The sequence below is a fragment of the Leptonychotes weddellii genome, chromosome 15 (assembly GCF_054177405.1).
Source record: "Leptonychotes weddellii isolate Sample4059 chromosome 15, ASM5417740v2, whole genome shotgun sequence".
Taxonomy (NCBI): Eukaryota; Metazoa; Chordata; class Mammalia; order Carnivora; family Phocidae; genus Leptonychotes; species Leptonychotes weddellii.
In genome coordinates, this window is record NC_138383.1 from 44691458 (window position 1) to 44716121 (window position 24664).

Consider the following 24664-nt stretch of genomic DNA (forward strand, 5'->3'; position numbering starts at 1 on the left):
CTCAGTTTGTTTCCTGCAATTAAGAATTCCTCATATCAATGAGATCATATGATACATGTCTTTCTCTGTTTGACTTATTTCACTCAACATAATACCCTCCAGTTCCATCCACGTCGTTGCAAATGGCAAGATCTCATTCCGTTTGATAAGCCTGCCAGGTGATTCTGAGGTGCACTCAAATTTGATAACCACTGCTTTAGAATTTGTGGAGACCACAGGTGCAGTCTCCTTCGATGCCCTAGGATTTAAAGCACGAACTCACGAGGAAGATGGGACACACAGGTTCATAAGGACATCGATGTGTCCTTCTCGGCAGAACTGACAAATGAACTTTCCGCAAGGATGGAAACGCTCTTCTCCGTGTCACCCCTTTGGCAGCTCCTGGCCGTGTGTGGCCGTGAGCAGCTGAAATACGGCTCCTGGGACCGAAGAACTCGGTGTTTAAATTTATTTAGTTGACACTGAAACTTAAATAGCCACATGTGGCTAGTGGGTGTCCTAATGGATGGTACAGTTCTAGAAGGCGACAAAACTATATATATATATATATAATCTTATTCAACCCAGTGTCTTAAAATCCCAGCGACATCAATGTTGAAACTACATTCTCTCAGATTCTACCTTATTTCTTCGGATCACTTCCTCCTTTATAGGCCCTGGCACATAGCTGAGGCTCAATAAATATTTGGCAACTGACTTGGGATTAACCAAGTTTTGTCAGCTGTAAAATGGAAGGTACTTATTCACTGACTGACTGATTGATTCATTCGTTCATTCAATTTTAATCCAAGACTTGCTGCTTATCTCGAGTTTGCTCTAGCAAATTGTTTTGGACCTTTTTTTGGAAGCAGTTTAAAGCATTATGTAAAGTAACACTCTGTAAATCTGATGAGACTTCAGGTGTAGGACTGGACCCGGGGGTGAATTAGAATTCAGGAGGCAGTACACCAAGCCATAATTGTGTGCCCTGCCATGTGCCTCTAGGATTTGAAGAAAAAGGATGTAATAGAGGTCAACCTTCTTCAACCAACCTCTCTCTGTGGTGACACCAATCTGTTTCAGACGGCTCTGCCTGATGTCAGGGTCAGTTCAGGTAGGTGATGGGGTCTCATTTTTCAAGATAAACATGCATTTTTACTCTGCAACCTAAGTCTGGCCCTTAGCTATCCCTCATTAAGGAATCTGTATACAAATGATTGAATTTGGATTACAGAAAGACTATACCCCAAATTTAAAAAGTTTTTTTAAAATTTTAAGTATGACTATTAGCAGTTTAACCAAATCCACACCGTCCCTGAACACGTAAGTGAGAAGACGTCTGCAAAGTTCTTTCTTTCTCTGGCCTCTGGGGATGCAACTCTAGCCAACACACGCTGAGGCTCAAAATCCTCTTGAGGGAACCGCCTGGGAGTACAATAAAGACCTCTAGCCCTCAGCAAGAATCTAGGTGACCGACAGATGACAGAGGTGACCAAGTTCAGCATGGCCCTGGACCGGACTGCCCCCACCTATCTTCAGTGACACCGGTCTCCGGGGCTGTCCTACTTGGCCCCAGCCCTGACTCCGTCTGGGAGTTCCCAGAGAGAAAAGGTAGTTTTGGGGGCCTGGTTCCTTTAGGCTGGGTTTGAGGAACCTGCATAAGGTTCTGGCACTCCTAGCAGGGTGTGGGGCCGTGTCCATCACATAGGCAGGTGACTTGGGGCACCACATCGCTGCACATGAGGGGTCGCTTTCAGGGGCCCCACCTCGGACGTCTGGGCAATCACTAGAGAGTTCTGGAGAGGTACAGGAGGGGAGAACTAGGTTTTACTAGGGTAAAAAAACAGCTAGGGGCAACAGCCGTTTGGGTCAAGATTGGGGCTCCAGGCAGAACTAGGAGGAGGAATCTGACCAGGAATTTGGTGGTATGCAGGTGCAAACGAGGGGGGTAATTCAGACACCATCTAGTCTAGGGATATCAAACCCACGCTTCCCACCTTCTCCACCCTCGCCCAAGACAACCATCACTAAGGACCCAGCGGTCTCTCCCACCAAGCCTGGTAACAATTACAAACTGCTCAGAGTTTGCAAATCAATAAAATCTCATGAGCTTTCTCGATCTGTATGAATCCATCTACTGTACCAATGAGGAATACTTAATAATAACTCACTTAATCCTCATGACACCTCCATGAGAAGGGACCGCGTGGGAGAGGAGGAGACAGTAGCATACAGAAGCCCAGAACGTTCCAAAGGGCGCACGGCTAATGACAGGTGGAGCTGGGCTCCGAACCTGGGGGCACCCCTGCCCCGCAGCGCTGGTTCGCGACCACCGAGCCGCCACGGCTCCCACACGGACAAGATTCAGGCTTGGGGGCTTATCGCGGAGCAAACGAGCATGTACGGTCTAGAATATTTTATTTGTAGATTCATGAAACTCCAACATTTACAGGATATTAAAACCGTTCTCAGAGACGATCATGCTAAAGGTGTAATCGCCTTGGTAAGCTTGCCAAGTCAGAGTGCAAGGGCTTTTATGAAAAGCTTCAGAAATGTGGCTTACGGGGGCAATAGTTTATGGTCAACTGCCTTTTGATCTCTCATGTGAAAAATATGTACTTACATATATTGCAGGAAACCTCACCACTTCCTTCCTAAGTGTTGGTCAAAAACACTAATTACTTGGCTAATTAAACTGTGAAGCTTCCCTTACACCTGGTAAAAATGAGCTCTTTTCACCCCACAAATTTCGTTGTGACATACCACCAAAAAGTAGATGTGTTTCAAGGGTTTTACTGTAGACACCATGAACAATTTAAGCAAATCATATAAAAGCAAATGAGAAACTAATGAAAATGGGTCTGCTCCTCCACCAGGGGGTGAAGAGCTGATGCAGGGAGCTGCCCACGACGGAGCGTCCGCTTCCAGAGGAGAGCTGGAGGCCTTGTCCCAGACACTCCCCCCACCATGCCGGGACACCCCAAAGGAATCATCAGCCCCAACCTGATCCGTGATTTTTAGGTACCTGCTTCTCATTCCACCTGTGCAGTCACTGCTTTTCCTTTAGCGTCTCCCCCACACATTCCCCGCCCCGGAAAGCGCACGCTCGCCTGGAAGCCAGACGACACGGTCTCCCTTCGCCTCTGCATTCAGAGTCAGCCCGCCGCATCCGCCCGTTTGCCGAGACGCTGAGTACAGACTAACACGGACCAGCACGCACCAGAGTTCGGGAAGCGCCTCTGACTAGCACGTGCTCGCGCTCGCCGGCAGGGGGCGCTATGGAGGGCGTGGCTCGGGCGCCCGGCCGCGCCCCTGCGGCCCAAGCGGACACAGCAGATGCGAGATACTCACCGGCGTCGAGGCTGCCAGTAGCCGCGGTCCAGCCCATGACCGGCGGGACGGCCCCGACCACGGCGCCCACCCACGTGTTGGCGATGCTGATCCTCTTCAACGGCGTGTAGCAGCAGGTATACAGGAAAATGTTGAAGACCCCCAGGGCTCCCGTGAGCGGGTTCACACCCCAGGTCAGGAGGGCGACTCCTGGAACAGCACAGCAAGTGGCAAAGGTCACAGCTAGCAACGGGCTGAAAGAGAGCAGCGAACACAGGGCAATCACTGTCCAGTCCACTTAGGCACGCGGCGCGCAGCCCGCGCCGTCCGAGCGAACCATCCGCCGGTCAGTGGCGGGGCCGGGGCGGCCTGCTGGCCCGCCCTGCTCCCGGTTACGCGGCATTCTCTCCGCGACACCTAAAATCGGGGGGCGGGGGGGGATCGTGTCTGCAGGCGTTCTGGCTGTTGCTGTTGCAGCTGCCCGCTGGGGATGAAGTTAGCGAGTCGAGGTTAGACGGCCCTGCGTTCGCACGCAGGCTGGGCCCCTTCCTGGCTGCGGGGTGCTGGGCGGCACTCGGCTCATCTGTGCCCCAGAGAGGGTGGACTGCTCTCCCCCACCGGCTGGAGTGAGGACAGACCCAGACCAGTGCCTGTTTGGCACAGAGTTCTGGGTTGCTTTTTTCTTTTTAAGGTTTCATTTATTTATTTGAGAGAGAGAGAGCGCACAAGCCCGGGGAGGGGCAGAGGCAGAGGGAGAAGCAGGCTCCTCGCTGAGCAAGGAGCCCCATGCGGGGCTCATCCCAGGACCCTGAGATCACCACCCGAGCTGAAGGCAGACGCTTAACCGACTGAGCGCCCCAGGCGCCCCAACACAGGGTTCCGTTTTACAGTTAACGAGAGGGACGTGACAGCTACAGATAAACCGCCCGCAACACAATACTGTAACATTTGGGCAGGAACGAGTGTCTTAATTCTGGAAGCCCTTCTGCCTGTGTATTTATATTTTATTGAAAAACATCACCCAATTAGCAGTAATGGATAACGATCATGTGTCTGGGTGCATCTATCTGTAATGAATGACAGGCTCAGCATGGGACCAGCGCGGTGCCAACAGCAAAACTCCAGGGGGCCGCTCCACGGTGACAGGGCACTTCCAGTTCAGTTTCTTTCCGTGCCACAGCTGGCTTCAGAGACGGGATTTTGAGGGGAGTCCCACGATATTATATACGCAGTGGTAACGGTCAAATACAACTCTCAACTGGCAGTGACGATTCTAAGACAGATTCTCATCACGGCCCACTTTTTAAGGTGGACTTTCTGTGCAATCTTGTGAAAGACTTTTTGAGAGCGTAGTTGAATCGGATCTAGAAGTTCCCAGTTATATGCATGTTTGTTTATTTTTTTATTTTTATTTTATTTTATTATTATTTTTTAAAGATTATTTGAGAGAACGAGAATGAGAGACAGAGAGAGTACATGAGAGGGGGAGGGTTAGAGGGAGAAGCAGACTCCCTGCCGAGCAGGGAGCCCGATGCAGGACTCGATCCAGGGACTCCGCTGTGGGACTTGATCCAGGGACTCCAGGATCATGACCTGAGCCGAAGGCAGTCGCTCAACCAACTGAGCCACCCAGGCGCCCCTATTTTTATTTTTTTAAGTAGGTTCCATGACCAACGCCTTGGAACCCAACGTGGGGCTCCATCTCACAACCCTGAGATCAAGACCTGAGCTGAGATCAAGAGTCAAACACTTAACTGACTGAGCCACCCAGGCGCCCCTACTCATTCTTTCTTAAGAAACCCACGCAGGTCCCTCAAGCCTGCCTTCTCCTTATGGAGGCCATAATTCTGCCTCTGAGACAACTGCGTGGGGCTCAACGATTCCACTCGATCAGATCAGATCCTGTGGCCACCACCCCTGAAGATGGAACCCAGCAGAGGGGTAGTTTTGTTTTTAAAGATTTTATTTATTTATTTGACAGAGCACAAGTAGGGGGAGCAGCAAGCAGAGGGAGAGGGAGAAGCAGGCTCCCCACTGAGCAGGGAGCCTGATGCAGGGCTCGATCCCAGCACCCTCCAATCATGACCTGAGGGGAAGGCTGACGTTTAACTGACTGAGCCCCCGGGGTGCCCCGCGAGGAGTTTTGATGGAGAAGAGAACATATGCTGATACATTGTTGCCGAGATGCTTGTTCAAGCATGCTCCATGTGAATGGTGAATTTCCACCTTGCCTCCTGGCTACCTCTTCCGGAGCTCGGGGTCCCTCTTTCCCACTGCGGCAGTTGCTTGGGCCCCCTCGGACTTTCATCCTGCCTTGTCCTTCCAGTCCATCCCACCCTGACAACTCCCCCCAGTGCCTCTGCTCCTGCCAGAGAAAGCCCACGACCACACTAAGTGGCCCCATTCTCCAGATGAAAAATCGGGAGGATGGCTCTGTGCTGTTGTATCTCACCTATGCCCAGAAAAAGATGGCCAAAAAGCAGTGAAAATGTTACAACTGTTGTCCTTCTTGCAATAAGGTCATTTATAGCTTATAAGAACAGTTGTTTTGTTTTTTTTCCTATGGGACTGTAAAAAAGCGAGTTTTATTTTGGGTGGGAGAAAAATGTGGCTCATAAACATTTTTATTTTTCCTGAATTGGACCTTGTGTTAAAAAAAAAAAAAGAAGGTTGTTCGCTCCTTCTTCTAGGTCTGTGGAAGCCAGTTGGATTCAAAGGTATTCGTGTTATGAAAAGCCCTTTTAGAAAAGCACACATGAATTTAATTTATTGAGATAGGCAATTTCACATGGAAATTTAGTTTCTGACCCTTGTAGGCATCCCAGAAAATCATGAGGCTTAATTTTGGTGTTTCCATCAGTGTGCTCAGGGGCACGGATGGAAATTGGGGAGACTGACAAGCTACATAAGGAAAAAGGAGGCTATTTACCCAGGTAGCCACGACCATCCCCGGCACCTGGAGGCTCAAGGGACACATTTTTCCTCCTGGTACAAGGAGGCCTGAATCGGTGAACTTCATGGTTTTCTCACATTATGGGCAAAGGTGCTCCAACTGCAAACTGTGACGTTTACTTTCCTGTGATGCTTTTGTTTTCCTAAAACATCTACTATAGAAGTAATACCTGTTCTTTTCAGAAAATTTGGAACTACTGAAGATTACAAATACAAAATTCTAAATTACTCAGTGAAACACACTGGTTTATATCTTCTTTGCCTTTTTTAAATGACATCTATTTAAAAAATAACAGAACATACTGAACTGTGGTTTTGTTCCCTACTTTATTTCAGTATTTCTTAATAATTTCCCTGTGCCACTCAGAAGTCTTTTGTATCATCATCATTAATAGTACATAGTGGCCTACGTGGTGTATCTCTGGATATACCACGGTTAATTCAATCAACATACCCCTTCTGGACACTTCATGTTTTCCCCTTTTTGAAATTAGAAATAATGTGGGCATAAAGATCTTACAGACAGACTACTGTTCATAGTTCTGATTAGGATAAATTCCGAGGATAAATTCTCAGACGTGAGATAGCTAAGCCAGATGACAGGCACATTTTTAGGGATCTGACTGGTACTGCCAGGCTATACTATACCCCAGAGGGTTTAGACCAGCTTACCCTCCCACCAGCACTACATGAGAAAGCCTATTTTTAGGAACTGTATCAACACTGGGTATGGTGTTAAAAACAAAACAGAAATTAACAAAGTAAAACATGTTTATTCAGATAGGATTATTCCCATTGCACAGACGAGAAACCAAGACTCAGGTGACCTTCAGACAGTGAGGTGGATGGGGTACTGCCCCCAATGTACAGTTGAAAATCCAGGGGCGCCTGAGTGGCGCAGTCACTTACGCATCCGACTCTTGATTTCGGCTCAGGTCATGGGCTTAGGGTTGTGAAATTGAGCCCTGAGCTGGGCGCCAAGGTGGGCATGGAGCCTGCTTAAGATTCTCTCTCTCTCCCTCTCCTTCTGCCCCTCCCCCCACCACTCGCACACTCGCTCTAAAAATAAAAAAAAATAAAAAAGAGAAAATCCACATGTAACTTTTGACTCCCTCCAAACTTAACTACTGATAGTGAGAACGGCAAGAGACCCCTTTTTGCTGTGATTCGCAATTTACTGGAGAGATGAACTGCTCATGCAGAGATGATTAGTGCCACATTTTTTTAAAGATTTTATTTATCTGAGAGAGAAAGTGAGAGATCATGAGCAGTGGGGAAGGATAGAGGGAGAAGCAGACTCCCCGCTGAGCAGGGAGCCCGATGCAGGACTTGATCCCAGGACCCTGGGATCATGACCTGAGCCGAAAGCAGACACTTAACTGACTGAGCCACCCAGGCGCCCCTCCCCCACCCCCCCAACGGCATTTTAGGTGGATGCTCGCAACACTTGAGCTCACCACAACTGCGATGAGAGGCGGTTAGGAAATTATTACAGCAGTTAATTTTATGTGGTTATGATTCGATACTTTTACATTTGTTTACCTTTCTCTCTACTCAAATGGCACCATGTGCACTCTGCAAATGTCCGTGTGGGTAAGTTTTTTTTTTTTAATTTTTTATTATTATGTTAATGACCATACATTACATCATTAGTTTTTGATGTAGTGTTCCATGATTCATTGTTTGCGTATAACACCCAGTGCTCCACGTAGAACGTGCCCTCTTTGATACCCATCACCAGGCTAACCCATCCCCCTACCCCCTCCCCCAGAACCCTCAGTTTGTTTTTCAGAGTCCATTCTCTCATGGTTCCTCTCCTGTGTGGGTACGTTTTGATAAATTTTAACTTTTTATAATTGATGTGTATATATTTATGATAGTATATGACGAAGTAGACTAGTATCTACATATCTGTATGTGTTCATGACATACCTAACTTTTCCATTTTTTTGAAATGTCTCTGCTACACGATTCATCTGTTTTTTCAAATTGTTGCAAATCTCCAAAAAATTTTCTAAGAGATTTACTGAAAAAAATCTGCATGTATGTGGACCCACGCAGTTCAAACCCATGTTGTTCAAGGGTCAACTACACAGGTGAAGTAACTTGGAAACAGGATCTGCACTCGGGACTTATTTGTTGGCTCATTCGTTTAATCCAACTGATAGGTGGGGGCACGCGGCTGTAATACGACTTACTGATTCTCTGATTTCTTGGGTCTGCTGAGGGTCTGGGGCAGCTGGAGTCTTTAGGCTGTTGCCTTCCACTGGGAGCCACCTCCTATGGGTTTAAAAGCTCCTTTGGTTTACCCCGTTGTAGAAATAGCCTAACTAACCCATTGCACTTCCTGAGATGAAAACAATGGGGAGCACTGTATTAAAAAAGAAAAAGAAAAAAAAAAACCAAACCACGGACAGACCTAGGAGAGAATGTGGGCAGTAAGACAGACATGGTCCTTGTCCTGGGGGCACTTATATAAAGTGAGACAGTTAAAAAGAAAGGCACTCTAGGACCACGAATGGACAGCGTGCGGGTGTCGGGGGTGGGCAGGGAAGGATTCTAGCAAGAAGTGCTGGGTGGGCGGGAGAGGGGCTGGAAGGATGGAGGGCAGTGTTTCAGGCAGGGGGCACAGCACAAGGGGTGTGGGGGGGGTGGTGTCAGAGAGCCCCGGGAAGGCCATGCTGAGACATCTACCTGAACATCGCCTCTGGGCAAATGCAGGGTCAAAAAAGATTTCTCTGCTTTTTCAACAAGGGAAGAAAATAATCAGATGTGATTTTCACAAGAACCCCTCTGCCTGCCACTGAGGACCAGCAAAGACAAGCATTTGCTCACCTCACGAGAGAAGTTCGTGTTAGGTATTTTCGAGGAAGAGAATGGCGAGCCTCCACTGCAAGCAGGAAGAGCACTAGCAACAGTGATGGTTCTGGGATGAAGAGAATGTGTCCCAAGTAGCCTCTGGACTATTTTTTAAAGTCTGATTTACCATGAAATCTTTAGCAATCACGGTGATATTAAAGTGGCTTAAATTCAGCAGTTTTTTTTTAAAGATTTTATTTATTTATTTTGACAGAGAGATAGACAGAAGAGCACAGCAGAGGGAGTGGCAGAGGGAGAGGGAGAAGCAGGCTCTGCACCGAGCAGGGAACCCGATGCGGGACTCGATCCCAGGACCCTGAGATCATGACCTGAGCCGAAGGCAGACGCTCAACCATCTGAGCCACCCAGGCGCCCAAATTCAGCAGTTTTAATAAAGAGATCTATCTCTTTTTTAAGATTTATTTATTTATTTGAGAGGGAGAGAGTGCATGCATGAGCAGGGGGAGGGCAGAGGGAGAGAAGCAGACTCTGTGCTGAGTGTGGAACCTGATGCACCACTCGATTTCACAACTGCGAGATCATGACCTGAGCCGAAATCAAGAGTCAGACACTTAACCCACTGAGCCACCCATTTGGCGCCACAAATTTAGCCATTTTAATAAAGAGATCTATTTCTGATGCAGAAAAGGATTAGTCAAGTGTGTTCCTTTCTCATCTCAGTTAAACACAACTATGATTTTCTGCCTTAGTATACATAAAAGCCCGGCTACATCTCAAAGACTTGAAGGATAATTTTGTTCAAGATCGACTTCTTGTTATTTTAGGTCAACGACTCAATATACTCTTCCTCCTAATCGGAGTGCTCAGCCCTTGATCAAAAAACCCATCTGTTCTCTCCCACTTCTGGATGGGTCTTGGAAAGTATCTCAAATCTGGAGACACACATACACACACACACACACGTACATGCCCAGAGTTACTTCCCTTTCTATCATTCACTGTTTAAAAATTTTGCTTAAATTTTTTTCTTGAACATTTTTTCCCATTAGTCCTTTGGCTCCTTTTATCATCTAAATTCCTTAGCAGGTGGCTTCCATTTCAAGTGCTGCTCTGAGGCCTGATTTCTTGAAGCAAAACGAGAAGACAGGCCAGGCAGGCTTCCTTGGGGTTCCCTAGGTCGTGCTGGAACTCTCTGTGGTGGGGCCCGGGGTTCTGTCAGAGTGTGGTCCCCAGACCCACCTGAGCATCAGCATCACCTAGGGACTTGTAAGGGGTCCAGGTGACCTAGAGGCTTGCCAAAGTCTGAGACTCGCCGCTCTGCCATCAGCAGGGTGGTGCTGTCCCATCTGGCCTACATCTGGCCAAGCCAACGGAGGCTGAGCCTACAGAAGGCCTCCATCTCCACTCCGCCTCCGGTGCTGCCTGCAGCTGGCCTGGGTGGGTCGCCCATTTCCCGCTGTCTTTTGATATATGTCTCCTGACATATTTTACGAGGAAAGAATACAGGGAAGCAGCCTAGCTGTTTGCAACTCACGGAGGAACTGTAGGTACATCCCTCTGCCCCATCCACCTTGATTTAACCTAGTCATGCTGCTAAGTGTTTTCACCACAACAAGGGTGAGATGAAGCAAGCACGTTGAAGTCTTGATGATCTTGTGGCTTCTGGGTGACAAGTTTGCTGGGGTTCGCTGTACTATCTCTGCTATTGTGTCTCCCGGAACATTTTCATACCAAAAATGTTTTTAAAATGCGTTCATGTTCTTTTTGTAGTAATAGTATGACACTTTGGTTTCCATACCGGAGCAGAACTAACTAAGCATGGTGGACAGGAATCAGGTGGTCTGAGTTCAAGTTCTGATTTGCACTAGCTATGTAAAAGGGGGCAAATCATCTAACCTCTCTGATCCTTACTGTCCTCAACTGTAAAATCGGGGGTGTCTTAGGGCTCTTTCGATGGCAAGGTTGGAGCTCACATCAAAGTGGCTTACACAAAAAGGCTCAGGAACAAGACCACGGGGAAGGCAGGGGCTCTGGCTCATTGAGCTGTATGATCTTGAGCAAATTATTTAACCCGTTGGTCTTAGTTTCTTCATCTGTAGAACGGGAGGTACTTTAGAGTTAAAAATTAAATGCAGGAACGTAAATGAAGCACTTAGCACAGTGCTCACCAAATGAGCGCCCCGCATTCACGCAGTCTCTCATTCATTTATTACGATTTCTCTCACTGTTGGTACAGTCAGCCACTGTGCTAAGTGTCGGTATACAGAAGTGAACAAAACGGGGCGATGTTTAGCCCCAAAAGGAAGGTAGACGTTAAACAAATGCGAGTGCTATGAATTCTCAAACTGTAACATCGGCTACATGAAGAAGAACTGGCAAAATGAGACGGCATTATCTAAATAGGACAAAGGGAGAACTGAAGGTAAGCGCTGATAAACTTGCAGTAAATTGCTCCCCCAATTTAATTTTTTCAAACTTACGAAGACATACGGATACATATTAGAATATGAAAATAGATGTATATAGACTCAAGAATGCATCTCAATTGTGAGTTATAAAAGTACGATGGTTGTGTAGCATCTTTTTTTAAAAAGATTTAATTTATTTTTAAGAGAGAGAAAGAGAGTGAGCATGAGTGGGGGGAGAGGCAGAGGGAGAAGCTAGGTCCCCGCTGAGCAGGAAGCCCGCAGGAAGGCAGATGCTTAACCGACTGAGCCACCCAGGTGCCCTGTGTAGCATTTTCTAATAATAATTAAAATGCCAAAACTATTTTTATTTTCAATAACTTTAAGAATCTAACTTTAGGGGTGCCTGGGTGGCTCAGTCGTTAAGCGTCTGCCTTCGGCTCAGGTCATGATCCCAGGGTCCTGGGATCAAGCCCCGCATCGGGCTCCCTGCTTCTCCCTCTCCCACTCCCCCTGCTTGTGTTCCCTCTCTCGCTGTGTCTCTCTCTGTCAAATAAATAATATCTTTAAGAAAAAAAAAAGAATCTAACTTTATTGTATAAATCACAAAAAAATAAAATAAAATAAACCCGCACCAGGAAAAACTAAATGGATCACACGGAAACATTTTTTTTTTCCCTTTCAAATGTTGGTGCTCTTGCATATTTGCAACACTGTAATGGCCTTTATTAAGGAGAGGGAGTTCGTATCTCTGCAAATGGTTGTCACCAGAGATAACTGACACGGGAAGGATTAGCAAAGCAGATGAATGGGGTGTAATGGTATTGCAAACAATTTCTAATTTTCAATAAAACGGAATAATGGGATGAATAAGGAAAACAGCACTATCGGGGGAGGGAGGAAGGTGGCAGAAAAAAGAATCTAGCCATTGAACTAAAACGATTTTTTCATATTCATTCACACAGGCAAATAGGTTCATGGCTCATGCAGAGAGGTGAGTGATGACTTATTTCCAAACTCACATCCAAAACTGAATTATATTTCAAATTGAGATATTTTTCTACTGAGCGTCAGCACACAGGTGGCCTTCTCCTTCTCCCTTTCCTGCCCAAGGCTACTCCTGAAAAGAAACAACAGACTAGAGGAAGGAGAATCTGTCCACACATTTCTATGAATTATTTATTCTTCCTTTAAAATACTGTATTTCTTTGTTTACTAAACACCAATCCTTAGTGGCTCTATTGAAGTGGAATTTTCTGTAGAAATTGGGAACAAATGAGAAAAAAAATATGCAAGCTTTAATTTGATGACTATTGCACTTAATAAACATAATTTAAATACTTGACTTTGAAATAATGTACCGGAGAGATGTGTTCTTTCTGTTTAAGTCATGTGTCGGAGAGGTCTACGAAACGTTACATTAGGTCAAGAAGGCTTTATACTGTAAGCAGCTCTGTAAGTAATTGGTTTACACAAAAATTAGTCTCATACTTCTTGGTCATTCTTCCAGAATAAATGGTTTTTAAATTACAAAATAACATCTCCTTCTTTAAAAGACAAAAGAAAACCCCAAACCTTAATCAAACCAAGCCAATTTAGCTTTAATTTCCTGTATAAATCCCACATTTGAGCTCTGACCTGAGTTTTGGGGGGAAAGTCTCTACAGATAACTGTTTTGAAAATGTTTCCCCAGCATCTTAGTCAGGAGTTCTCTATTTCTGAACAAGACTCAAGTTACAGCTACCACAAGGACTGATGAAAATTCAGAATTTAAGGAACAGGTGAAGAAAAGGTGGAGACAAATCATATTTTAAAAGAAAAGAGTCAGCATCTGACTCTCGATTTTGGCTCAGGTCATGATCTCAGGGTGGTGGGATTGAGCCCCATGAGGGGCTCTGTGCTCAGCGGGGAGTCTGCTTGAGGACTCTCTCTCTCTCCTTCCACCTTCCCACCCCCGGCGTGCACTCTCTCTCTCAAATAAATAAATTCAAGAATAAGCATATATGTTTGGCATGACTGTAGTCAGGACGCGGGGCTGTGGCATTATATTAAGAAAAAAATTTTTCCCCCCAAGGAAGAAAACGAAGCAGGTCTGAGCTGAATGAGTTTTGAAAATCAACTGAATCTTACTAATCTAGGAGGGAGATAAGCAAGGTAGGCAGGGGTGGGGGGAGTGAAGATGAGCCTTACTCACTGTTGATCTCTGAGATGCAATGCCACCTTCTAATTCAAGGATAAAGCAAATGGGGACTCTTGAGTTATGCTACCTCCATTCAGCCTAAATAAAGGATAACCCATTTGTATGAATTTTCAAGAAGTGATTTCTGTAGTCTGATCCCGTCCATGGAAACCAAGTTTCTAGCGTAGGGGGTCCTGTCTCAGTGTATTTCTCAAACTCCTGAACTCCTCCACTACCCCCAGCTCCCGTAACACCTCAATAGTTTTCCTTTTTCCCGGTTGAGCCAGATGGTTTAATTTTCCTACCCCCTCCTCTCCCCTTTTTAATTTACAGGATTCTATTTCAAAAGCGTTTCTGTTCACCTCCGTAAAGTGAGGGTCACTGAATTTTAAGGAGTCTTTGGAAAGCGTTAATAAAACACAATTTATAAGAAGCGAGGGTAAGGAATAAAACTACCCATCCTGCAGCTCTGGAGAGTACCTGGAGGTGCATGCTACCCCCAGACGAAGGTGCAGGGGACTCCACCTCGGGCAGAGCTGCTCAGACCGGAGCCTGTGGCCTAGGGCAGTGTCTGCAGACGCAGGGACGTCCACAGGGACCAGGCTGGCGATGTTAAGGAGCAAAGGGGGCCTCCTTGAAGAAACAGGAGTGGTGACAAACAGTGGGAACTGGTCCTCAGGTCTGACCGGCACATACTATGTGGGAACGTGCAAAGAAGCCCAGAAACCTGGGGCTTTACGTTAGCATTTTCTGCTTTTTAAGTGCTGGCAACAGTAGAAATGCACAGCGGGCCAAACAAAAGAGGTCTTGTCAGGATCTGGCCTGTTGGCTGCCATTTTGCAATAAGCGGCCCAGTGAAAGTTCTCCGCCACCAAGTACAGATCGCTCATTCCACTGCCCTAGAGTTGACCCCTCCAGGACTTTCTTCAGTCTCTTGTGGCCATTTCTTTCCCAGCCTCTGAGATTCGGCCTCCACATCCAAACAAGTCCTCCAGGCACGTTTCCCCTCAGCCTGCTCTCCTTCCTGCCCCCCACCCCGGCCCACAGGTGGTCCTCATGCCCTTGGCTCTCACAGACATCTCAGTCCTTCAGTCCTCCCACCCATCCCACCACATCCGAACTGCTTTAATGCCTGCACTCTGGACTATTCATCTTTCTGTTCCCCGTATCCAAGGCCAGCATGCCCCAAATGTTGGCTGAGACAGACCTTTACAAACCACGCACATGAAGGAACGAACACCGCCTTCAGACCACCCCCCATGTACCACCGGTCAAGGGGAATGGCGTTCCATCATGCCAGATCTTTTCACCTTGTCTCATTGGAGAAGAGAGATAAAGTGACAGCATGTGAGACTCACTGACTCCAGGTGATTAATGAAAGGTGTTGGCTCCTAGGACTTACTGCTCAAGTGGCCACAAGGGATTGACTGGGTTACTAGGATGTGATAGTTAACCCTCTGTATTTATATTTATGAGAATATCTGAATGTTTTCTGATTATAAGATGGGACATGGGAACTGAAGACTCCCCCATCCCCAGGACGGCTGGCGAGAAATGTTCACAACTCACGATGCTTCAGAGTAACTGTAAATGCTTTCTTCTTCCTTAAAACAATGAGAGAAAGGAACGTTCCCTTCCAGAAAACACCAGTGCTCCCCTTTCACCCACTGCCATGGCGAAGCACAACGATGTGTGCAAAACCTTTCTGCTGACTCTTTATCCTGAGCGGTTCGTCATGTGGAATGATTTTCAGAACACAACTCTCTACCTTAGCACCACGATTATTAAGTTGAGACGAAATTTGTTCTTCCTGCCACTTCAAATGATTGGCTAACACTAAAAAAAGAGAAATTTCTATACTTATAAAATGTTTATGTTCTTATTACATTTGCAGTATATACACATCCAGAGACCAGTCATAACAATCCTTAGAAACTCTGCGGGGCGTTCGCCTGGCCTGGGTACTTGTCCACCGGACCAGCGGGCCTGGCTGATGAATAATATTCTCAGCTCCCCTGCAGCCTGCAAAATGTTTACATTTGCTTAAGTGCTTACTGGTAAAACCTTCAGTAAATTTGAAAAATGTCTCTTGTAAATCCCTATAATGCTTAAGCTAAACCCCGTTCTTTAAGTTGATAATGCCAACTAAACAACCCATTCATTTCACTTCGAAAACTCCATCTCCGTCATTTATTTAAACACCAGGTACTGTCCGACCCCGACCCCAAATGTTTTCATTTGTCCTGTCTCAGTAACCTTTCAGTCCGCTCTTATCCTTCTATCTCTCCCACCTGCAGCCCACACCTACAGCTTCCCAGTTATGGATCACCCTCGTCTGATCCATTAAGTTGAAAAGACGAACGTGGACATGCATTATTTCCCTGTTAGCATCACCAAGCTGCAAAATGGCTAATTCCAGGAGAGGTCATCAAAATACACATGTGTTTCAAAATAACAAGGAAGGAGGCTCGGCCCAGGCCTGCTTTCAGGAAGCTCTTTTGCTACCCAGGCTGTCCTTACCCGGACTTCCTTTTCCTGACCTCCCAGAGCCCTTCTTGTTTGTCCTGATTCCCTCGTTTCACTCAGTGCGTATTGGTGGGCTGTCTCGGCCATCTGCAAAGCGTTTTATGCATCTGGCTGATTTTTTTACCCAGATTATAAGCCTTCTGAGCATTATAAAAACAGAACTTGCCAGTGCTGGTAACATTATCGGTAATCAATAAATTCTTAATGAATTGAATTAGACAAAGGAATTATTTAATTCTAAAATATACAGAAGAAACACTAGACCTTGACATTCTTAAGAACAATTCATTTGAGTTAGGATAGACCAGGAAAAAGGTTATGACTTAATAAAAAATACATGTTTAGGATACATAAGAAATTTAAGTCTGAGGGACCTCAAAATAGGTAGAGGGCCGATTAAAGGTGTCTGCAACTCTCTGTCTTCTCTGAAAACAAAGAGAACCTAAAACCGAAATGGAACCTTAACAGAACCTAAAAGAGAACCTAAAACCGAAATGGAACCTAAACAGAACCTAAAAGAGAACCTAAAACAGAAAACTCCGGCTTTGACAGAACCGGGCAACGCTCCCACAGACGAGCTGTCAAACACACGGAGGATGGCGAGGGAGGATGCGTACCTCTCCGGACGTTGGCAAAACACAAGACTCAGGAAATATCAAATCTCTTATCTTCACGGAAAGAACTGGACATAAAGTGTATACACTGGGCATGGGGGAGGTGGGTCATATCTAGAAAGCAACAAAGCAGAATGAGTGCCTGAGATACACATCTGGCCAAGAGCAAGCTCAAGTTCAACGGAAGGAGTAGCCTTAGGTCCTCCGTGTGACTCCCCACTCCCCCCCACCCCCGCGCTTCACGGTCCCTGCATCCTCTTCCCTTGCCCCAGGGGACTGGACCCGGGATGACGCATCTGGCCCAAGCATGGACAATCCTGTTTCCTCTCACAAGGCTTTGGGACTGGGGCAGAGGACTCCGCCGGGACACCCGGGGGGGCTAAGGCTGAGGCTGCCATTTTGATGCTGAGTCTGTTCAAGGGAAAGTGGGATCAGAAGAGCCAAGGCACCGAGAGAGGAAAATGAAGTTGGAAGTATAGAGAAAAGCAGACGTGGACAGTGAGTGAGGAAGCCAACCTGTCACTGAAGCCCTGAGGGAAGTCTGGCGATAAGGAGAGTAAGAGAAAAACTAGATGCAGCAGCTGATTTAGCAGACTTTCCTCCAAGACAGAAGGACCACGTGTCCAAATATGAAGTCAGAAGGAAGGGCCTCAATGGGGTGGCGGGGTTGGAAGAGGTATGAGAGAGACCCCAGGGAGAGTCTGAGCCCAGCACCCGCTCTCAGGTGAGCTGGTCTCTAGGTCTTTGAGCTTGGGGACTACCGGTAGAAACGGGGTCACAAGGGCCTCAGGGGTTCCCAACAACCGCCAAAAAACAGGTATCAGCTTCCACCAGCTATTATCTGCTATGGAAAAATACTTGGTCCTCCTAAGCAGAACTGAGGTGCATCTTAGGAAGAACTACTGGGGAACATCCCCTTCTAACCCCCCCCTTCCTCTGACCCCTCACCTTGGTCATCCTCAAACTACCAGATCCATTTAATCCAATTAGGACACACGTTGCAGGAAGTCAGGGAGCTCCAGTGAGTGGAAGGAGTTCTAGGGCGCTGGATACCTGTGACATGGAAGGGGGTGGAAGGACGGGAGACAGGAGGCTCAGAGGCGTCACGCTTCTTGGTTTTGCCCATGGCAAGTTCCTTTAACAACACGTGTCCCCAGATACTGGAGCTGTGGATTGCTCAGCCCCAGGGGAACAGAGGCAGTTGGCTCCAAGCTCACAAGGGATAAACTCTGTGGTGAGGCGCCACTCAGACCCCCAGGAACCACTCTCTCCAGATGTCCTCGGATGCAAACAAACATGCCAGAGTTCTCTAGCCAAAGGCACCAGGACTCCCGAGTTTAGCCACGAGCATCTGGGATGCTTCCTAAGTGATGTGATGTACAATGTGCTCAAATTCATCAAGTGGCCCCCAAGCCATTAAAGACTCTGATAAATAATTCTGCCGCAAAGTCCCAGGGCTGAAGTAAAAAGCACAGAAAGGCACGGGGTCAAATGTTTCCACAGGAATTACATTTGGTAAACGGAAGCTGCAAAAGGATGTTTCTTTTTTCTTTTTTTTTTTTTTAAAGATTTTATTTATTTATTTATTTTGAGAGAGAGAATGAGAGACAGAGAGCATGAGAGGGAGGAGGGTCAGAGGGAGAAGCAGACTCCCTGCCGAGCAGGGAGCCCGATGCGGGACTCGATCCTGGGACTCCAGGATCATGACCTGAGCCGAAGGCAGTCACTTAACCAACTGAGCCACCCAGGCGCCCCAAAAGGATGTTTCTATTAACCACCTGCAATTACTGTTAAGGCCCCACTGTTCTCTAGAACAGACAATCGGAGTAAATAATCCCTTCTTGTGGGCCTGCAAGAGTTAGGATGGACTTAAACATGTCATCTTAGTATTAAAAAAAAAAAGCCATCTTTCTATCCACTAGGACCACAGTTGATAAGGAAGACAGTCTTTCTTTTATTAATGGTGAGTGATAACCTTCGATATACAGACTCGGCATTTTATGCAGGCAATAAAAGAGATCATTAAAAGTACTGTCCTCTGTATCCTCTTTGGGAAAATGAGACAAATGATAGTATAATTTCACAGATTTTATCTTCATTAGATGGTATTGTAGTTGTAAAGACTTTCACCTTTGATTCTCAACACAACTGCAGAAAGTTTCTGTTGCCTAAAACGTAACGGGTGTGCACATACTGTAACTGGCTCTTTCGAAAACCGTCAATTGTCACTATTCCTCGTCTATTAAATGCACGCAACGTCACTTTCTCCATCACCGGGAACAACGCAGACGAAGCCACGGTGGCCGCTCAGGGAACAGAGGGCAGGCAGTACTGAGGCTGGACATCAGACCCGTCACAGGACCGCATGCATTTTCAGGGTCTGGAAATACAGTGGGGCTGCCGTCTGTCTCCTTTATTTAGGTCAGCCCTACAGTGAAAATACATGATACTCAAAATTATCCTTCAGAATCCCCTGCAGCGATCCAGAAAGTGCATGCAAGGTTACGTATGTCCAATTCTGGGAAATAATGTCCACTCAAGTTCGAGAATCACTGAGTTCAACAAAAGGTGGGTTTATATTTAGATGGCTGGGCGCTCAGACCATTCAGCTTCTATGGCTCCCCGGGGAGGAGAGATGGGGATTCCTAGAGAGGTCTGTTTCCCTGCAGGGTATATTCCTTTCTGTCTAAACGTCGGGCACTGGCTCGCAGACTGAACAGCCATGTAGTTTTGCTGTGGTGGCTGGGAGCGCCTGACGGGACAGTGGGGCTACTACTTCTCTGGGGGTTTGGTTCTCATGTCTGCTTTGCTACTCTACTTCCTGATGGATTACATGGTGCCTGCCCGGAGGCTGCAGAATTTAAGAAAGGTGGAGATGCGTGCAGACAGGGGAGACCTTGTGGAAGAGGGAAAACTCGAGAAGGCTGGTGGAGGAACGGGAGGAACAGAGGCAGGGAGGCAGGGACGGGCGGGGTTTATCTGTGGGAGACCTGTGATCCACAGGAAAGATGGAAAGGCTTTGCAAAGCAGACACAATTCAAGTGAATTTGCAGGCAAGGGCGGCCAGCCCGCCTTCTGAATGGAGCAACAACAAACTTCACTTCTGCTGTGACCGCCCGGGTCCACGCCATTGTCCACTCCCCTGCGCCAGCAGCAGGGCTCTGCTCACTCTTGTAATGCTATGGTACATTCTACAGAGTTCTTTTAAACATATAAATGCAATCACAGCGATTTCATAGTTAGGATTCATTTCCGGCGTCCCACTGCCCCCAGGATTCAAGCCAGACTTCTCACCGTGCTGTACTTCCAACCTCATCCCATAGCACTCGGCTCATTCTGGCCACTGTGGCCTCCATTCTCCTCACCGTGTCAGGCCCACCCTGACTGCCTGGGCTTTGCACGTGCCGCACTCTCTGCATCCTTACCCTTCGAGTCTCAACGCATATGCCACTTCCTCAAGAGCAGCGTCCCTCTACTTCTCCTTCTCAAAGGGTCTCCACCAATTGCTCTGTATTACCCGTTTATTTTCTTTGCACAGCTGATGGCCACCTAGATAATGACCTTTTAAAACTTATTTGTTCACTGGTTTACTTTCTACCTCCCCCACTGGACCGTAATGAGGGCAGGAACCGGGTCATGTCAGCCATATTCCAGCATTTAGCCGGAGCCTAACACTCAGAGATGCTCAGCACATGGTTGTTGAAAAAGTAGTAACCACCACAGTGATGACCGAATGGTCATTCACCGTCTGCTTTAGAAGAAGGGTCGTGTTCTCATCTAACCCTGTGAGGTAAGGGCGTTATCCCCATTTTACAGAAGAGAATACAGCAGTTTACTACCATGCTCCCACCTGGTGGAGCAGGTAGAGAAGCTGGATTTTGAGTCCAGGCAGGGTGACCCCAACATCTTATGCTCTGCAATCTACATCAATATGATCCCCAGGGAAAACCAAGTGCCCTGAAAATCCAGTCATTTTGCACATAGTAAAATTCCCATGTTTCAGGCATATGGTTAGTTCTGAGTTCTGAAAAAGATGTACAATTGTGTAACCATCGCCACGATCAAGATACAGAATATTTCTGTCCCCTCACAAAGTTCCTTCATGCTCCTCTGTACTTAATCCCCTTCTTTCTCCCCCAATTCCCGGTCACCACTGATCTGATTTCTGTCCTCCAAGTTTTGGCTTTCCGAAATGTCATACACATGGAATCGTACAGTATGTAACCTCTGGTATCTTTTACTTACAATGCTTTTGAACTGTATCCACGTCATTGTACCTACACACACTCACCAGCTGAGGGACAGTTAGGATGCTTTCAGTAATCACAAATTAAACTCTTACAAATATTCATGTACAGGTCTTTGTATGGACATTTATTTCCAGAGACACGCAGGGGTGGGGTTATATGGAAAATCTCGTTTTGCTTTATAGGAATCTGCCAGACTGTTTTACAAAAAGTAACTCTATCACTTTGTATTCACGCCAGCAACCCAGGAGGAGGCCGGTCATTCCACATCCTTGCCACCACTTGGTATTATTGTTTTAAAAATGATAACTGTTTTCATAGGTGTGCAGTGCTGTCTCACTATGGTTTTCATTTGCATTTCCCCTAATGACTAGTGATACTGAAAACTTTATGTGTTTATTTGGTATCTGTATGTCTTCTTTATTTTTTTAAGTTTTATTTATTTTACATTTCTTTAAAGATTTTACTTGAGAAAAAAAGAGAAAGCGAGCATGAGCAGAGGGAGAAGGAGAAACAGATGCCCCTCTGAGCAGGGAGCCCGATGCGGAACCCGATCCCAGGACCCCGGGATCCTGACCTGAGCTGAAGGCAGATGAGCCACCCAGACGCCCCCCTGTATGTCTTCTTTAGTGGAGTGTTTGTTTCAATGTTTCATCCATGTTTTAATTGGGTTGTTTTCTTGTTAGTGGGTTTTAGGGACTGGGTATGTATTCCGGACACAAGATCCTCATGAGCTCCACGCTTTGCAAATATTTTTTCCCACTCTGCGGCTGGTCCAGTCATTTTCAGAAGTGTTTCTGGGGGAGCAAAAATTTTTATTTTGGTGAAGTCTAATTTACTTATTACTTTTTGTGCTTTTTGTGTTTCATGTAAGAATTCTTTGCCTAACTTCGGGCAGCCGGATTCTGTGTCTTGACCTTGCGTCTCATGCCCCCCGCTATATTTACTTGCTAGTTCTTGTAGCTTTTTTGTAGATTCATTTGAATTTTCCGTGTAAACCGTCACACTGCCCGTGAATGAAGAGTTCATTTCTTCCTTTCCAAGACACAGGCCTGTTGTTTCTTTTTCTTGTCTTGCGCTGCTGAAGAGCCCCAGCACAACGCAGACCACGGTCCAATCCCTACAAAACAGCCTTCACAATTTGGTGTGGCAGGCACGTTTTCTCAGCCTCCTTCCTGGCTTTGCTTCCTCACCATGCTCCTTCAAATCCTTCCCTCTGAGTCTGGCCAAGTCATTTATTTTTATCCTTAAACACATATTTTGCCCTCCCTTCCTTGCATCTTTGCTCCTCATGCTCATCTTGCCTGGTATGACCTTTGCTCTATTCTCCACCTATCCTATCCAAAGTCGGTTTGTCTGTCAAGGTCTACAGCCCACCCCCCACCCTCATGCTCACACTTTCTCCTCACTGATTGCTCACGCCTGTCCCAATGGCCTCCTCATCCCCTTGATGCCGTGTGCCAAGTATCCCCGTCTCAGAGTCTTCACTTCTGTGTTTCCCTCGCTTGGGAGGTCATTTCTACATCTCTAACATCTGTCCATCCGTCCGTCCATCGGTGCACCCATCCCTCATTAAGCAGCAGCAATCTGCCAGGTGTGATGGCCTGAATGCAGGCTCCGTGATGTGAGGGATTCTTGTCGACTTTGTTCCCTCTGGTATTGTGGCATTAAAAATAGGGGGAGAGGGCAGACTCCAGAGTGCTTCTGGGGGCTGGAAAGACACAGTCTAGCCCACAGTCGGATGAAGGGGGCGGGACAGAAAGTCTAGAGTGACTTACAGGCACCTGACTTTGGAATGTGAATGAACAAAAAGCCAGCGTGGAAGAGGAAGTGATGTACTGGGATATGTACTTGCGGAAGCTGAGAAGCCTCCGGAGGCACCCCAAAAGAGACTTTCAAAGGGTCTCCGCCCAGAAGAGCGGTCTGGGCCGGAGGTTTAGACAGGGTAGAATGCAGTGTCTGCAGAGAAAGAATGAGATCAGAAGAAGGCTAGCGACCACCAATGAAGGTGCGGCCAGGGGAGGCAGGAATGGAAAGAACTCAAAAAAGAACAGGCTGGGGCAGCTTTTGCTCATCCTCTGGTTCTCAGCATCAAGACCTCACCCCTCCGCTAAGTCCACCCTGGACCTCCGTGGTCTGGGTCAGGTTCTCCTCTTTGTGCTGCCACATCACCTGGCAGGTCCCTTCTGCCGCGCTGACCATTACATCTCCGGGGTCCAGTGCGGGGCCTGACTGGCAGGTGCATTCGGAGATACATTTATAGAGTAAACTGTACTTCTCACGGTGACAATTCGTGTCCTTACACAACTGGCCCGTCACCTCCTCCATGCCACCCTAAGAGAATGGAGAGCCCGTCATCCACCTCTTAGTAACCCTGGCAACCAGCACACCCCTCTACTGGGACAACCTTCTCTTACAAGCCGCCGCTGGGTGGTCACACAAACATGTACAACACCTGCCATGTTCTGAGGTCTCTCCCTCCCCACGTGTTTTGCTTCTTTCTCCCTAACCCTAGAAACTAACCTAAATTTCTTTTTTATGTTATTGCCTGATAAGTATTGGAATATTTACATTTTAAAGCAAATTTTGGAAACAGGTGAAATTTCTACAAATAACTCCTTTTTTTTTTTTCCCTTGAGTTTTAAACCTTCTTCCCAACAATGCACATGTATTTGCATGATTTTACGGATCTTGTTGTTACCTGCACGGCGATGGCGTGAGATGAACAAGGCCGGAACCGCGATCCCTCCAGGAGGGAGAGGTGGTGGGGAAAGGTTAATTCAGTGACTTGCCCAAGCTTTGAGTCTGTTAGGTAACATTTTTCACTAGACCCTGACTACCATATGAAGAACATCTGAAGCCTGAAATGCCTTCCTATTATACAGATTTTTTAAAAAATTGCTGGTTAACTTTCTCCAGTCACCAAGTTAAAACTGGATCACACTGGATCTGACTTTCAATAAGAAGATAAACTTCTCTTGACATTTACCTTCATTACGTGACTTGTGGATTTGACTCCTTAGGTGAGTTGACTTGCCCTTCAATGTGAGTTCCTGACATGGGACATGAATTCTACGCTCTGTTCTCTGCCAGAGAATCAAAAGGGAGCTTGAAGCCCAACTCCCTCCTGACAAGTCATTCAGAACTGTGACATTTTTGCCAGAAATGTCCATACCAGTTAGCTGACCTTATTTATCTTCTCTAATTTATAAACAAATGTAAAGACACCGAGTGTCATCTTTAAAAAGCTATTTAGAGGGGTATGTGTCACGGTGTGTATCTACAAACGGATTTAGACACAACATACTTTCCATTTATGTGCTTTTTTTCCCCTCCCCTAGTCAGAAAAAAAAGCAATTGGAATTTATAGGAAATAGACTTAAAAATAAGGGACTTCTGTGAACATCAGAGCCATCCCCACCATCCCTTTATATCAGGTGGCACAGAGTCATCATCCAGCCTGGACATTATTGAGAGTGGGACGCCATCAGTAATTGTGGTGTAAAGCAGGACTGTCCTGGGCAAACCGGACAAATGGCCACTCCACCGCTAGCCCACTTCACAATCGTGTCGTGTGGCGGAGGTCATTCCCCACACTGCCTGACACACAGG

At 46.7% G+C, this 24664-nt stretch overlaps 1 protein-coding gene across 1 annotated transcript in view; it reads right to left on the minus strand.

Annotated features, from left to right (window-relative positions):
• Positions 1-24664, minus strand: part of LOC102734098 (protoheme IX farnesyltransferase, mitochondrial-like) — a 42256-nt gene that overhangs the window by 12149 nt on the left and 5443 nt on the right. The window contains exon 4 of the mRNA XM_081806000.1: positions 3331-3563. Within this exon, the coding sequence (XP_081662126.1) occupies positions 3331-3563 (233 nt within the window). The remainder of the gene's footprint in view (positions 1-3330; positions 3564-24664) is intronic.